At 41.2% G+C, this 15640-nt stretch overlaps 1 protein-coding gene across 1 annotated transcript in view; it reads right to left on the minus strand.

The window, feature by feature from the left end:
• LOC309563719 (vomeronasal type-2 receptor 26-like) overlaps window positions 1-750 on the minus strand; it is a gene marked incomplete at both ends in the record, with an annotated part of 21345 nt that extends 20595 nt beyond the window's left edge. The window contains one exon of the mRNA XM_082268316.1: window positions 534-750. Coding sequence (XP_082124442.1) covers window positions 534-750 — 217 coding nt within the window. The remainder of the gene's footprint in view (window positions 1-533) is intronic.
• Window positions 751-15640: the final 14890 nt, after the last annotated feature.

Here is a 15640-nt window from a genome sequence, read left to right on the forward strand (position 1 = left end):
ACTGGCATCTGCCACACACCAGACCAATGTGCTTCGTGTCCTCCCTGCTGCACAGCGCCAGACTTCCAGGGGTGCTAACTGTACTTGGTTAGTATCGGTATGGTATCGGTTAGTGTTTGGTCCTGCTGGTCAGTCAGATTTCCTGGCTCTCCGTCACCTCATGTAGCTGTTCCGGGACTACGGCTCACTCCGGCACCTGCCATCTTGCTGCTCCTCACACGTCTCTCTCTTGGCTACACCCGGAGGTGGAAGTGACGTCACAGCTCCTCCCCACTCACCGGATTGGCCAACTGTGGGCGGTGACTCTGCCCGCATACCTAGACTGCCTGACTCTTTTGCAGTAACTCCTCCTGTTGGGCCGACCTTTCCAGTTCACTCTTGCTTATGCTGCCACTTGAACACTGTCCGGCATTAATGAACTCCACTGTGAAGCAGACCGCATCCAACACAGCAGACAGCTTCACCTGTCCCCAAACAAGCCCCAGCTGCACTCCCTCTCCAGTGTGCTGAATCAACTCCTTCACTGCTACTACCTGGAAATGTCCTGTTACTGGTGACTGTGTAGCAGACATTTTCCTCTGTAATACAAGTACTGATGCAACCCCTGGCGCTCAGGTTCTTGCACACCGAGTTAACGCTTTCTTTGCCACACTCTGGAAATGCCCTTGCAATTGTAGAGCAGACATTCCCCTCTATGGCACAACACTGCTTCTCTTTGAGTGCGGTCCCGCACACCACACAACAAGACATGACGATTTCTTGAACACTTTACCCAGAAGTTGCCATTAGCAACTGTTGTGATAATTCAGGGATAATCCAAGTGTCAGAGAACAATCCACAGAAGAACAGGCACTTCTGTCAATAGCCATCAGAATGCGCATGCACACACGGGCAAGAACAGTCAAGAAGCTATGCGTGCATCAAAGCGCACGCAATACGTGACAGATCCTAGTGCCCAGTGGCCTATTTAAAGCCATCAGCAGCAACCACTAATTGCTGGATGATCATCAGCCCCCACCCCCTGTATTTCCTGTACCTTGTGTATCCTGATCTTGGACCTCCTGTTACCGACTCAGATTGCCTTTGACCTGATTCACCTTAATTCCTGGCTCTGACCCTTGGCTTGAACTTCTGACTTACTTCTGCTTGATCCACTGTGTTTGTCCTCGGCTTGGCTCACTGACTCTGCTATTACCAGTTTACCTGTGTATGACTCTGGCTTGTTCCAGTTCTGCTTCCTGCCAAAGCTCCTGACTGATTCACGGTGTATGACCCATGGCCCGGCTTCTGGTTCTGCTTCCTGCTTGCACTGCTGCCAAGAATGCCTGGAACTGCTAAGGACACCTGCCCTACAGAGGATCCAGCCTCGTCCTGCTGCCATCCGGTGCTCAGCTCTGCAGACTATAACAACTTGCAACCCGTGATTCTTTGGGCACTGCATCCCCTGTACCACCTCCAGAGGTGTTCTACTCTTAGCTACAAGGGGAGTCCTCTCAGCTCTCCAGCCTCTGACCAGGTACGTGACAAACAGACTGACGAGCCCCCACATGTATCGCAACCCCTAAAGAATCCACTTGATTCCTTGTTTGCCAGGGTCTCCCACTGATTATTTAACAGCCAGACACAGGGTATTTTTCACACAGCCAGGTGCACACACTCTTCCGCTCATTATCTCCAATGACCAGTCTAGGGCATTTGTTTTTGTTTTATTTAGAGAACTTGGATAGGAGAAGGGATTTGGTGGGATTCTCTAAATTAACTATTCACAAGCAAGGACAACTTTCTCTATAGAACTGTGTCAGCAAAACTGTGAAATGGACTGTACAGAATAGGGCAAGTCCCTTTGTAATACAAACAAACAACACCGGCCAAAGTCGGTGGATCAGCGCTCACTGATGCATGCTGATAATGATGGAAATTATTACAGATGACAAGAAACAATAATGAGCAAAAAAATGTGGAAAAGTGCAGAGGGAAAATGGAAGGGGAGAGAGGAAAATCCAGTACATATGGTGGCCAAAGCACTGTCACATGTGTCCAAGGAAGAAGGAAAGGCGACCGGCAGCTCCTATGAGAGATGTGGGGGTCCCCCCGGAACCAATATACAATGGAAAACAAAGGGCGCCAGGTGAGTGAAGGAAGTTTTTAAAGCACATTTATTAATCACACACTTACATGGCAAAAGGCACAAATTGATGTGGTGGCAGGCAAGTCATCCTCATAGATGAAGTGTCCAGGTACTGCTGTGTGCAAGGGATCAATTGCAGCCGCAGAGGATGTGATGGAGGCACTGTGTGGGTGCTGCCGTGCCTCATACAGAAACATCGGCAGCAAGATGCTGAAAACCAGAACCCGGAAGTGACGTCACCCCCCGACGCCGGATCCTCCACGGAAACTGGTTAGGGAAAGAAAGCAGCAAGATTGGAGAGGGCGGGCTGCAATATCGTTTCAGAGGCTCATCCTCGTTCCTCAGGCTGGTCCCTTTGTAGCAGAAGGAACCTAGTGGACCTTGCTTCTTCAAGACACAAGCCATTGTCTCTTCAGCTTACACCTAGCATGCTGACTTCTAGCACCCAGAGGGGGATTTTAGCAACACCAGTCTCTAAGATTCCTTTTAGGGGGTCTGTACTCTTCAAATTTTCAAATTTAAATACAGTCACCCATGCATTGGGGCACTTCCCCTTCTAATTGAAAGGGTAAAATGTTGGCACATAACACATACCTAAATAGCATCACCATAGGAAATGAAATCCATGCATAGTCACTAAGCAGTTCAGTAAATGGAGATAAAATAAACTGTTGATAACACCAAGGGCTTGCTCTGCAGCAGAGAGAAGTCAACTCTGTAATGCAAAAGTAAAAAAAAGTGGAGCGCCTCTAAGTGTAATAGGTTTAATAATAAGACAATAGGACAGATGACAGATACTTGCTCACATTGCAAGATGCAACCTCACTGGAAAAAAGAGTGTGCATGCCCTGTGAGGCTCCCGCGCATGCTCTGAAATGTGTCGTGCCATTGGTTGCCCATTTGGTGACGTTACGCAGGCAATTCTGCTCTCCGAGTGGTTTAGAGTAGAGCAGAATCCGGAACCCGCCGGCCGACTAGCCTGACGGCCCTACGGAGAGGCATCGCTTCCTCCTCTTAACTACTGGCATGGACTTGATATACCTGGATGCTGACTCCCATTATCGGATTGCCACTATTTCAGATGAGCTTTTATTTCATTGTTCTGAATGTGAGCGCAAGTATTTGTCATATGTCCTAATGTGGATTATTAAACCTATTACACTTAGAGGCGCTCCGCTTTTTATTTTTTCCCTTCTAATTGGCCAGAGCTGTATGGACATTCATGCTCTCATCTGCATGGTTTCCACCGACTGTCCAGTACACTCCATAGCTACTAGACCAGTGCGAAACTCTCAAGACAGCATGAGCAGAGCCGAGCGGAACGGAATGACCTGAACCGGAAGTGACAACACCGGAAGTGGAACCAGCTTGGTATGCATATGGGAACGGGTTGCCTTGACGACATGACGAAACATGTCGTCACAGCAAACCGTTCCCATATGCGTACCAAGCTGGTTCCACTTTCGGTGTTGTTACTTCCCGTTCAGGCCATTCTGTTCCGCTCGGCTCTGCATTGCGGGAGGCGCTCCGTATTAAGCACCGGCTGGTCTACACTCCCAGGCTTTACCATTCGGGCTTTCTTTCATCTTATCCGGGGGATCGGATTCCCCACCCAGTGGCTCTGCAGGTCGCTACTGCCTATCATCAGCGGACACAGCCCGGATGTCTTACCAGTCTGGAATGATTTTTATTGACTATCAATTCATTTTATATGATTTTTCATAATAAATACAACTTTATTCTATGGGCTGTCCTCTTAGTATTCTAAATACAACTTTATTCTATGGGCTGTCCTCTTAGTATTCGATACACCAACCTTTGGATAGCGCTGCTTTTTCTTTCTTTTGCAAACTTTTATGCTGGTATCAGTAGTTTTCCAAGCAGCAGCACCACTGGTTAGTCGGAACTTTCACATAGTGGGATTACTGCAGTGTCAGCGCTGGAACTTTAGTTTATGGTGTTGTCTGCTAAACAATCGCAGCTCTCTGTCAAGCAGACAGCACTTACATTTGCCTATTGTCTCTCTGTTAGGCAGAGAAACCAAAAACAATGTACACTCACTCTAGCACCTACCTAGGGGGGTGTTACACATATGATAATATATCCAAGCCTAGGAATAGGATCATATCTAAAAAGGTCTCATTTTAATCTTAACCACATCTTTAACCAGCTCCGGAAGGTTTACCCCCCTTTATGATCAGGCCATTTTCTTGAGATGGGGTACTGCATTTATTTAAACTGACAATTGTGTGGTTGTGCATCTCTGTACCCAAATAAAATGTATGTCCTTTGTTTCCCACAAATAGAGCTTTTTGGGGGGGGGGGGGGGGGTAATTAATCACCTCTGCATTTTTTTTTTTTTTTTGGCGCTATAAACAAAAAAAAAGAATCAACAATTTTGGAAAAAAAAATATATATTTTTTTTTACTTTCTGCTATAAAACACATCCAAAAAAAAATAAATAATAAACTGCTATATCTTTTGCGGTTAAACAAAATCACAATAAGCGTATATTGATTGGTTTGCGCAAAAGTTGTAGTGTCTACTCCCAACTATGGGATGTTTTAAGGAATTTTTATTTTTTTATTTTTTTACTAGTAATGGTGGTGATCAGTGATTTTAAGAAGGACTGCGACATTGTGGCAGACAAATCAGACACTAAGGGCCAAATTCACTGTACCTCCAATGTTGATTTTGTTCTATTTTACCTCAATTTTGACTATTTTTAGGTGCAAATGCAATTCACTATAACTCCATCAGAAACGTTATGAGCACTAAGATCAAATAACGTCAGGACTGGACTTAAAAACAGTCCAGCTAAAAGGTGGACTGTTTTGTTCAAAATCAACAAAGTATGGCAGGAAAAAAATAAAAAAATGTGTGGGAAAGATGTGTTATATGATTTTGAGCTAAACTGCTTTTAAACTGTGTGAAAAAGTTAAGTAGAAAAAAGATTTTAATAAAAGTGTAAAATGCAAAAATAGCTCCAGAGTCTATTTCTGGCAGATAGCCCATGTGTGCATGCTCCATACCAAAAAGTAAAGTTTTTGAAAACGTTAGTGGGAGTTATAGTGAATTTGCGGCAAATACCGGTAAAGCGGTAAAACGGCGCTATTCTGGCGCTAATGAGAGAAATGCACATATCTATGTATGTCTATATATATATCTATATATACATATATATACATATATATATATATATATATATATATATATATATATATATACATATATATACATATATATATATATATATATATATATATATACATATATATATATATTATATATATATATATATATATATATATATATATGTTTTTTTATTGAAATGTGTGTATATATATATATGTTGATTTTATTGATATGTGTATATATATATATATATATATATATATATATATGAAAAGCAACACTAATGTGGCTTCTCCCCAAAAATAAAACATTGTATGTGTGAAATTAATATATTTTTGGGTTGGTTAAATATAGACAGTGACAATAATATATTGGTTTTTGCATATGCATATATATATATATATATATATATATATGTGTGTGTGTATATGCAAAAAACAACATATTATTGTTACTTCCTATATCTAAGCAACTCAAAAATATATTAATTATTTCACACATATACAGTACAATGTTTTATTCTTGGGGAGAAGCCATATTAGTGTTGCTTTTCACATATATATATATATATATATATATATATATATATATATATATATATATATATATATATATAAGCAAATCAATAAAAAAACATATATATATATATATATATATATATATAATTATTTTTTTGCAATCTATATATATAAATAGACACCGTGCAACAGTGTATTTGGGGGTTCAAATCCCTGAACTACCTACAACTGTCTGTTGTTATATATGACAAGCAACACTAATATGGCTTCTCCCCAAAAATAAAACATTGTACGAAATTAATATGTTGGTTGAGTGGGGAGCCATATTAGTGTTGCTTCCTATATAGAGCCACATTTCATTCTGAAAAATAGCAAAGTGTTTGAGCTTGAACATCTCAGAATTTGAAAATTGATTGAGCATATGCAGTGGAACCCCAGAACTCAGAATTCAACAACCGCAAATATATATATATATATCCCCAAAATATAATTTATATATTTTTTTTGTTTTTTTGTTTCTGAAAGATTTCTGGGTTCAGCTGCTCATGCTCCAAACATTTGCTATATTGCCCTTTTTTTTTTAACAAAAATACTACATCAAGTCAACACACATAAGAAATGCTTTCAATAATCTCAGCATGAGCACAAAGTGGCTTTTTCATTTAGACTAAGGCTGGCCATACATGTTCAACTTTTGTTGTACAATTTTCTGTTAGATCTACCACAAACCACATAATGTGAGGTCAAAGCTAAACAACACATTCACTTGTATCCAATTAGGCAGGCCTTCGTACTACATACTTGAAGGTAAATTTCAAGAAAATTGGACAGAAAATTGTAAGAAAATTGTTTCATGTATGGCCAGCCTAAGGCTGGCCATACATGATCAACTTTTGTTGTACAATTTTCTGGTAGATCTACCACAAACCACATAATGTGAGGTCAAAGCTAAACAACACATTCACTTGTATCTAATTAGGCAGGCCTTCGTACTACATACTTGAAGGTCAATTTCTAGAAAATTGTAAGAAAATTGTAAGAAAATTGGATCATGTATGGCCAGCCAAACACTCATTCATTAGTGAACTGGTGATTTTGGTTTAGGAACCAACAGACCCAATTAATTACTTTGCTGGGCGTTTCCTATACTGGGTGGGTGTAGTTTAAACAAGGTTATATAAAGGGATGTTTAAGAGCAGATCATTTGGCCTCTGGCAGCAGGGCCACATGTCCACTTTATGTCCGAATTTTCTTTTGGGGGTGGGGTGTTTGCTGGCATGCCTAAGGACCCATATTGCAGTAAGTGTATTTTGTTGGATTAATACTTTTAATGCTCTAAATGTTTTGTATAGTTTTTGCAAAGTGTGTCTTTATGTACTATAGCTATACATGTGTTTTTTTTATTTTGATGCCTCTGTGTAGCTGTATGTTCTACTGATTTGATGGTATTTAAATGGAAAGGCAGGCTCATGCAAACAATAACCATAAAAGTATGTTGGGTATGTTTTATGCTTAATACTAAGGTGTCTACAACTTATTTTGCTTGACTGTTGTATATTGTAAGCTCTATATATTCATCATATGTTGTATCTTTGCACTGTAATTTGAATAAAGATTACTTGATTTGGGGGTTTGGGGGGGGGGGGGACATTTCACATTTCACATGCCTGCTTGAGTGATTACTGCTGTTTTATACGTGTTCAATAAAGCTTATTCATTTGTACACAGCTCCTGGTTTTTTGTTTTCTTTTCTTCATATTTGTCTGGATGTAATTCAGATATCTTTTGTGTCTATTGAATGTAATCCATTTCTTGTATTTTTTGTGTGTGTGCAATGGCAGTACAGTATGAGCATGGGTAGGGTTTCTCCCTTTACTCCAGCGAAGTGTGTATGGGTGTGTGGGTGTGTATGGCGGTGGGAATGGGGTGTGTGTGTGTGTGGGGGAGAGGAGTGTATGTGTGTGTGTGTGTGTGTGTGTGTGTGGGAGGGGGGAGTGTATGTGTAGGGGGGAGGAGTGTATGTGTGTGTGTGTGGGAGGATGTGTGTGTGTGTGGGGGGGAATGTTTGTGTGTGGGGGTGTGTGTGTGTGTGGAGGGGGAGGAGTGTGTGTGTGTGTGTGGGGGGGGGTGTGGGGGGGAGTGTGTGTGTGGGGGGGAAGAGTGTGTGTGGGGGGAGGAGTGTATGTGTGTGTGGGGGGATGTGTGTGGGGGGGGGGATGTGTGTGTGTGGGGGGGATGTGTGTGTGTGGGTGTGTGTGCGTGTGTGTGTGGAGGAGGAAGAGTGTGTGTGGGGGGAGGAGTGTGTGTGTGGGGGAGGAGTGTGTGAAGGAGGGGGAGTGTGGTGGGGGGAGGGGGAGTGTGTGTGGGGGGAGGGGAGGAGTGTGTGTGTTTGGGGGGGAGGGGAGGAGTGTGTGTGCGGGGGGGAGGAGTGTGTATGTGGGGGGGAGGAGTGTGTGTGTGTGGGGCTAAATTGTAAGAATTAATTAAAGTGTGTATGTATAGATTTTGCTAAAAATATATATATATATATATATATATATATATATATAAATTAAGGAATAATACAACATTTCCATTCAGCCTCTGTGGATGAATGTAACCAAAACATTTAATAAAAAAAATCACTAAAAATGATTACTAAATAAAAGATTGCTACAGCGCTCATTTTTAGTTGGCCTAGGTCAGTGATGATGAACCTTGGCAACACAGGTGTTTTGTAACATTTCCCATGATGCTCACCTATACTGCAGAGTACATGACCATTATGGGAAATGTAGGGCAAAAACAGCTAGGGGGGGGGGTTAAGTGTTACCTTCAGTGGCCTAGGTAAAACATTTCCAATACATTATAGTTGTCTTTGTGCACCATGTTTAACATAAAGCAAAATCTCTTTACAATAAATTGCAAATGGCACATTGGCGTTTGCCCTGGACCAGAAATGACACCAAATTGGGTTGCACTCATTCCAGCAAGTGGTCACAATCAACTGGCTAAGCATGGTGAGAGCCACTTTCAGCTGTGAAGAAATGGCATTAATATGCAAAGTAAGTGTGTGTAGGGGGGGGGGGGTCTGTGCTTGTAATCAGAGCATTGATTACCAGTGCAGACCCTTGGGGGATGCCACTAGAGCCACCAGGGATTGCTGACCCATGGCCACCAGGGATGCCCACCCATGCCACCATTGATGCCAATCAGTGCTCAGGGAACCCCTCATCAGTGCTGCCCAGCATTACCATCTATCAGTGCTGCCTACCAGTGCCAATCATTGCCCATCAGTGCCACCTATCAATGCCCATCAATGCTGCATATCAGTGCCACCTATCAATGTCCATCAGTGCTGAATATTAGTGTCTCATCAGTGCCTGCCAGCGCAGCCTCATCAATGCTCGTCAGTGCAACCAAAAACATATTGATTTACCAAATTTTATTACATAAACAAAAACACCGTTTTTTAGGGGTCAAACATTTAGGTCTTCTTTTTGCCAATAAAAAAAAAACCTTGCAATGATCAAATACCACCAAAAGAAAGCAATATTTGTGTCAAAATAATGTCATACATTTGTGTTAGGTACAGGGTTGCATGACCACTGTCATTCAAAAAGCAACAGCATAAAAAGCTGAAAATTGGCCTGGGCAGGAAGGGGTGTAACTGCCCTGTAAGGAAGTGGTTAGCTATTGAAACATGGGAATAAATATTCCATGGGTAATCATGCTCAGCTCAATGGTTTAGTGGTTAGTGTTCCTGTCTATAAGCATGAGTTCAAATCCCAAGTATGCCATCACCTCCTGAATAAATATTGAAATTTGGCAAAAGCATAATTGCACCCTGCACGTATGCATGTCTGTTTCTTAAATATACATGGCCATTGACATGCAATTTTAGGTGATGTAGCCAATGTATTACTATGTGGCAAAAAAATATAATGACACACAACTGTGAGCACACAGGGTGTTATCATGGTTGGGCCTTGAACTCATGACCTAGCAATCTTTGTCTATGAGCATAGACCACTACACCAAAGTGCTGAATACAATCAGACATGCCTGAAAGTTTCAGATGAATAAAGAATGAAGATTGCTAATTAGACAGCTGTGTAGTCTGCTATTAGTAAATCTAAAGGTTAAAACACATAAGATACATAACTATACCTTAAAATTAAAATAAACCATAATAGATGACATTGCTGTGTGATAGTGATTCAGAATAGACAAATTTCCTTTTATTAAAAACACAAAGGGAATTTGGTTAACTCCAACTCCGAATTCACTAAAGCACCTAGTTGAAGGTTTAACTCCAGCAACTTCACCTAATTAGGATGCTAATGAGTTTAGGCTGGAGTTATTTCTGGAGAACTGAGCAGCTCTACTCCAAACTTATAGTGAATTAGGCCCTAAGTGACACTTTTTTGGGACCAGTGACACTAATACAGTGATCAGTGCTAAAAAAATATACACTGTCTCTGTGCTAATGACACTGTTAGAAGGGGTCTTCTAACATCTAGGGGCGATCAAAGGGTTAAATGTTTCCCTAGGGGGTGCTTTCTAACTGTGCTGGGGAGGTGCTTGTACTGTGGGAAGACAGAGATCCGTGTTCCTAGCAGAAACACAGGATCACAGCCTTTCCTTGTCACAATCTGCCTTGTTTACGTAGGAAGACTTCCGTTCTGCCTCAGTTGGGATCGGTAGGTATCTGCGGACATCGGGTCTGCCTGACCTGCTAATTGGCTCCCACTGTGTCAAATCACAGCAGAAGCTGGACGCTGATGTGCGTTTGCACACCGCAGACCCGGAAGTGCAGGATCACATACCTGCACGTGATTCTGTCTGTAGGAGCCGCCGCCCTTCAGTATATATATATGGGGTGGTTGGCAAGCGGTTAATCAATAAGCCTTGGGCAAGGCATGTACATAACCACAAATAAATATTAAAGCTGTGGTAATGCATACATCCGATATTATCATTATTATAGGCTTCATCACTATTATAGGCTGCATTTCATGCAGGTAAATATTCCCCATAGTGATTGCACCATACATCCAAATGCCATTATACAAGTCGCAGTGAACCCTGTAGGAAAATGATGCTTCGATCGGTGTATTCTGATAATGGTGGTTGCTGTTGTCAGAATACAATGTTCTGGTTGAGGGACCACACCTGAGCACAGGAGGTTACTGTTCTGATACATTAAAGCTGCAACTACAAATGTCAGTGAGGGATTATTTTAAAGCTAACCTCCTGCTTCTTAGGAGCATTTAAATAGTCATAAGTCCAAATCCAGGCTACAGGTTCTCTTCCGGTATTTCTTGGTATGGGGACATGCATTAACCAGGATCCCATATGCTTAGACCATAACGGTTTGCTTGAAAAAAATGTATATGTCTCCAAAATATTAGCGGATTATATAATCCGAATGAAAATAAACTGTGTGCGGCCAGCTTTAGACTGAGCCATGAGCAACAATACAATCTGGTCAGACTGAAGAACGTAATACCATATTACAAAACAGCAATTTCTGCGCTCCACCACAATGCATTTGAACCTAAACTGGTTGCTGCAAATGGTGGGCAGAAGCAAAGCTTGGAGACCAATAAAGTGACTGGGAAAAGAACCCCTGACTGTTGGGGTTCTGCAGATTCATGCAACATGGGACAAAACCTTCACTCCAGATCACAAAAATGTCAATATACAGCAAGTCCATCTCAGTTTACATCTCAATTTCCGCAAACAGAAGACATAAAAAAATTATAAAATATGACAAACTGGGTACAAAATAGAATACTAATGTAAGCACATACAGTATATAAACACTAGAGACAGATTTCTTACTGAGCGTTCGATCCAGAAAATATCTTGTTGCACAATGATGGGATCCATTCCATCCTCAAATATGGCAATTGGGTAAAACATAACTCTATAAAATGTTTCACTTTTCACAAATACCAAATTTTTTAGGTACATATTGGACGGCACTTCTCCTCTCTCATTAAATTGGAACTTTTGTCTGGTTGGCAGCTTGTAAAAAGTTTTTCCAATGTATCTATGGAGCTTCCATTGAAAGAAGGAAAGACAAGAGTTATTATAGACAGTCATGAGAACTTTCCAACTTAGCGACTACTAAAGAATAAAATAGTTATTACATTTATTCTTTTTTATTTCACATTTCTCTTAGTGACTTCCGTTCAGCATTTCCATACAATATACACATACAGTATACACATACAGTATACACAGACAGTATACACAACCATGCACACAGAAAGAAAGGACACCTGAAGTCTATCTAAACCCAAAAACAAAAATGTCATGTATCGCAGTTTACTGTTCCTTAGATATGATGGTTTCATTATTTTTCTATTTTTAGGATTTGTTTTCTTTAAGTTCATCAGATGATCAGGCCAGTTACATAGTTATATAGTTACATAGTTATATAGTTATATAGTTAGAAACATATAGAAACATAGAATGTGTCGGCAGATAAGAACCATTTGGCCCATCTAGTCTGCCCAATATATCTGAATCCTATGAATAGTCCCTGGCCCTATCTTGTATGAAGGATAGCCTTATGCCTATCCCATGCATGCTTAAACTCCTTCACTGTATTTGCAGCTACCACTTCTGCAGGAAGGTTATTCCATGCATCCACTACTCTCTCAGTAAAGTAATACTTCCTCATATTACTTTTAAACCTTTGCCCCTCTAATTTAAAACTGTGTTACATAGTTATATAGTTACATAGTTAGTCAGGTTGAAAAAAGACACAAGTCCATCCAGTTCAACCAATAAAAAGAAAAAAGCATGTTTCCAGTTTAGGCCAGATTCATACCTATGCAGGTTGCTTGTTACCCATTTCTGCAGTGCTTTTTGCGGTGCGTTTTGCATTTTTTGCACACACTTTTTTTGATGCATTTTGCAATTTTTATGCTTTTGTGGGATTTTTTGGGCCAACTTGTTGTTGGGAAGATTAAAAAAGGTGAATCGCGGCAAAAAACATACTACATGCTTTTCTGAAGCTCCTCAATTGAAATTTTCTTTGAACCAAACATGCACCGTTTTGTGTTTACGGCTTCTCATGCTTTTTACTTTTTGCAGACATGCCTTTCATTTTTTTAACATGGGTTCCTATGGAACACGTTCACATCAATGCATTTCCTGACACAAGCATGTGGGCATACACGTATGGGCAGGCTCCGCCCTCGCCCAATAAGGACTGGTTATACTAGATAAATGAGTCGCCTCCCCTAAGGCGGCATTCTCTTTTTGTTCCTCAAATGCTCAACTGGTTATTACTATGGAAAAAAGATTTACCTTTCTTTATTTTTACCTACTCAAGAATATGGGAAAGGTTTGCCACCTTCGTCGAGTCCAGAGGATTCGACCCATTAGTGCCACAGGAATCACAAGTGCTGGAATTCCTTCAGACAGGCCTTGAACTAGGTCTACAGACAAGCACACTTAGAGTCCAAGTCTCAGCCCTTTCAGCCCTGTCAGGTGTGAGATGGGCTACCCAACAGTTAGTATGCCAATTTCTTAACCACTTGCCGACCCCTGCACGACTATTTACTGCGGCGGTCAGCCCCTCAGAGGCAAAACGATGTGGGGCTACGTCACTAGCCTGTGAGGCTCTAGGGAGCGAGCACGCACCACCAGAGGCGCGCTCCCGCTCGCTCACGGACCCCCCCGGGTGTGTGCCCGGCGGACCCGATGTCCGCCGGGCACTCACGATTGTCCGTTACAGCGGGAGAAAGGCAGGCAGCTAATGTAAACAAAGCCACCTGTCATTCTTCCCTGTGTAAGACAGTTAGAATCACGCCCCTAGGGACACACTTAACCCCTCCATCTCAAAAAAGTTAACCCCTTCACTGCCAGTGTCATTTTTATAGTAACAGTGCATATGTATAGCACTGATTACTGTAGTAACGTCACTGGTAACCCCAAAAGTGTCAAAAATGTCAGTCAAGGGTCTGATCTGTCCACTGCAATGTCGCAGTCCCACAAAAAAAAACGCAGATCGCCGCCATTACTCGTTAAAAAAAAACAACGAAAATGACAAAAATCTTTCCCTTAGCAAACCAATCAATATACGCTTTTTGCAATTTTTTTTTACCAAACATATGTATCAGAAAACAAATTGGCCAAAAATGTTAAAAAATTTAGATTTTTACATTTTTTGGGGGGGAATTTCATATAAATTGCAAATTGCAAAATTGACGCTTTTTTTTGTTTATAGCGCATGATCAAAAAATCGCACAGGTGATCAAATACCACCAAAATAAATCTCTGTTTGTGGGAAAAAAAGGACATCAAATTCATTTAGGTACAGCATCGCACGACCGCGCAATTGTCCGTTAAAGTTACGCAGTGCCGAATCGCAAAATAGGCCCTGGTCAGGAAGGGGGTAAAATCTTACGGGGCTTAAGTGGTTAAGGCTTGCAGTAGAGTTCGTCCACAAAGAAGATCATTTGTTCCTCCATGGACCTTACAGGTGGTATTACAGATGTTCTCCCAACCTCCCTTTTCAGGTGACCAGGGAGCCTCATTGTGGAAGATGATGATGAAAGCAGTTTTTTTCACTGCCATTACATCAGGCAGAAGAATATCGGATATTCAGGCCTTAGGATACAAACCTCCTTATTTTTTCCATTTACCAAGTTGGGTGATATTAAGAACAACATCTACCAAAGGCAAACAAAGCATTTCACCGGAAACAGGACATCATTCTCCCAACAATGCGGAGAGACAAGTCTAATCCAATGCATGCGTTGGATGTCGGGTCAATCTTGGAAGTATACATATAGAAGGCAGCTCCTTTCAGGAGAGCAGAAAACTTGCTCATCATCCCAGCTGGGACAAGAAAATGGCTAGCAGCATCTACGAGGACACTAGCGTTGTGGCTGGTCAAGACCATCAAGCAAGAAGTTTAGAACCTCCAACGGACATGAGGGCTCACTCACCGGAAGTGACGAAACGCGTCAGCTTGGAACGCACAGCGTGGTGACGTGTGCTAAAGGTGGAAGTTCTCCCGCTAGCGTCCACATTGATCGGCTTTCGCCGTAACACATGCTCACAGGCGGCCTGAATAGGGCTGCAATTGGGAGGATTGAACCCCGACCTTGTTTTTTTGCTCTATATTTCTTTTATGCTTGGATTTGTTTGCATGTACAAATTTTTACCCTATTGGGAATAAAACCCTAAAGTATAATACACTATTTGGAGCTCCATTTTTTTTTCATATCTTTATCTGGCGAGGGGAGAGGAGACAGAGGGGGACCTTATCACTTCACCTGCCCTGAAGCAAGCCAAAGAGATCGTTTTAGCCTGGAAGGCTATAAAAGTCTGATAGGTTATGGTGCTATAAGGCACACATGACCCACAACGTCTGGTGAGTGATTGAATCTTACCTTTGCCATAGGATTCACCATCGCGCTGAGCACCTGCACTTTTGTTTAGAAGTTTTGCACAGAGAAATCACTTTATTGCACACTTATTGGAATTTTCATTGGGAACCATTTGCACTAAGGACTCATCTTTATTTATATTGGACATTTTGAGTTTGGACTTTTTATGCAACATTGTTTTATGGAATATTAATTTAACACTTTATATACTATTTATTTATGAAGTTTCATATATTTACTATTTTAGAGCAAGCGCTATAGGTAGCCTTTTTAGACTACTTACCTACACATGATTTTTTTTTTTTTTTACTATAGCAGCTGCTAAACAATTTTTACTATATTTATTTATATATAATATATTTTTTTATTCACTAAAACGCAACCACTGTATTTATTGAAGTCCTTTTTATTCACTATTTAATTTTAGAGCAAGCGCTATAGGTAGTTTTTTAGACTACTTTCCT

The sequence above is a fragment of the Pelophylax lessonae genome, assembly GCF_965119305.1.
Source record: "Pelophylax lessonae genome assembly, chromosome: 1".
In the NCBI taxonomy this organism is placed as follows: Eukaryota; Metazoa; Chordata; class Amphibia; order Anura; family Ranidae; genus Pelophylax; species Pelophylax lessonae.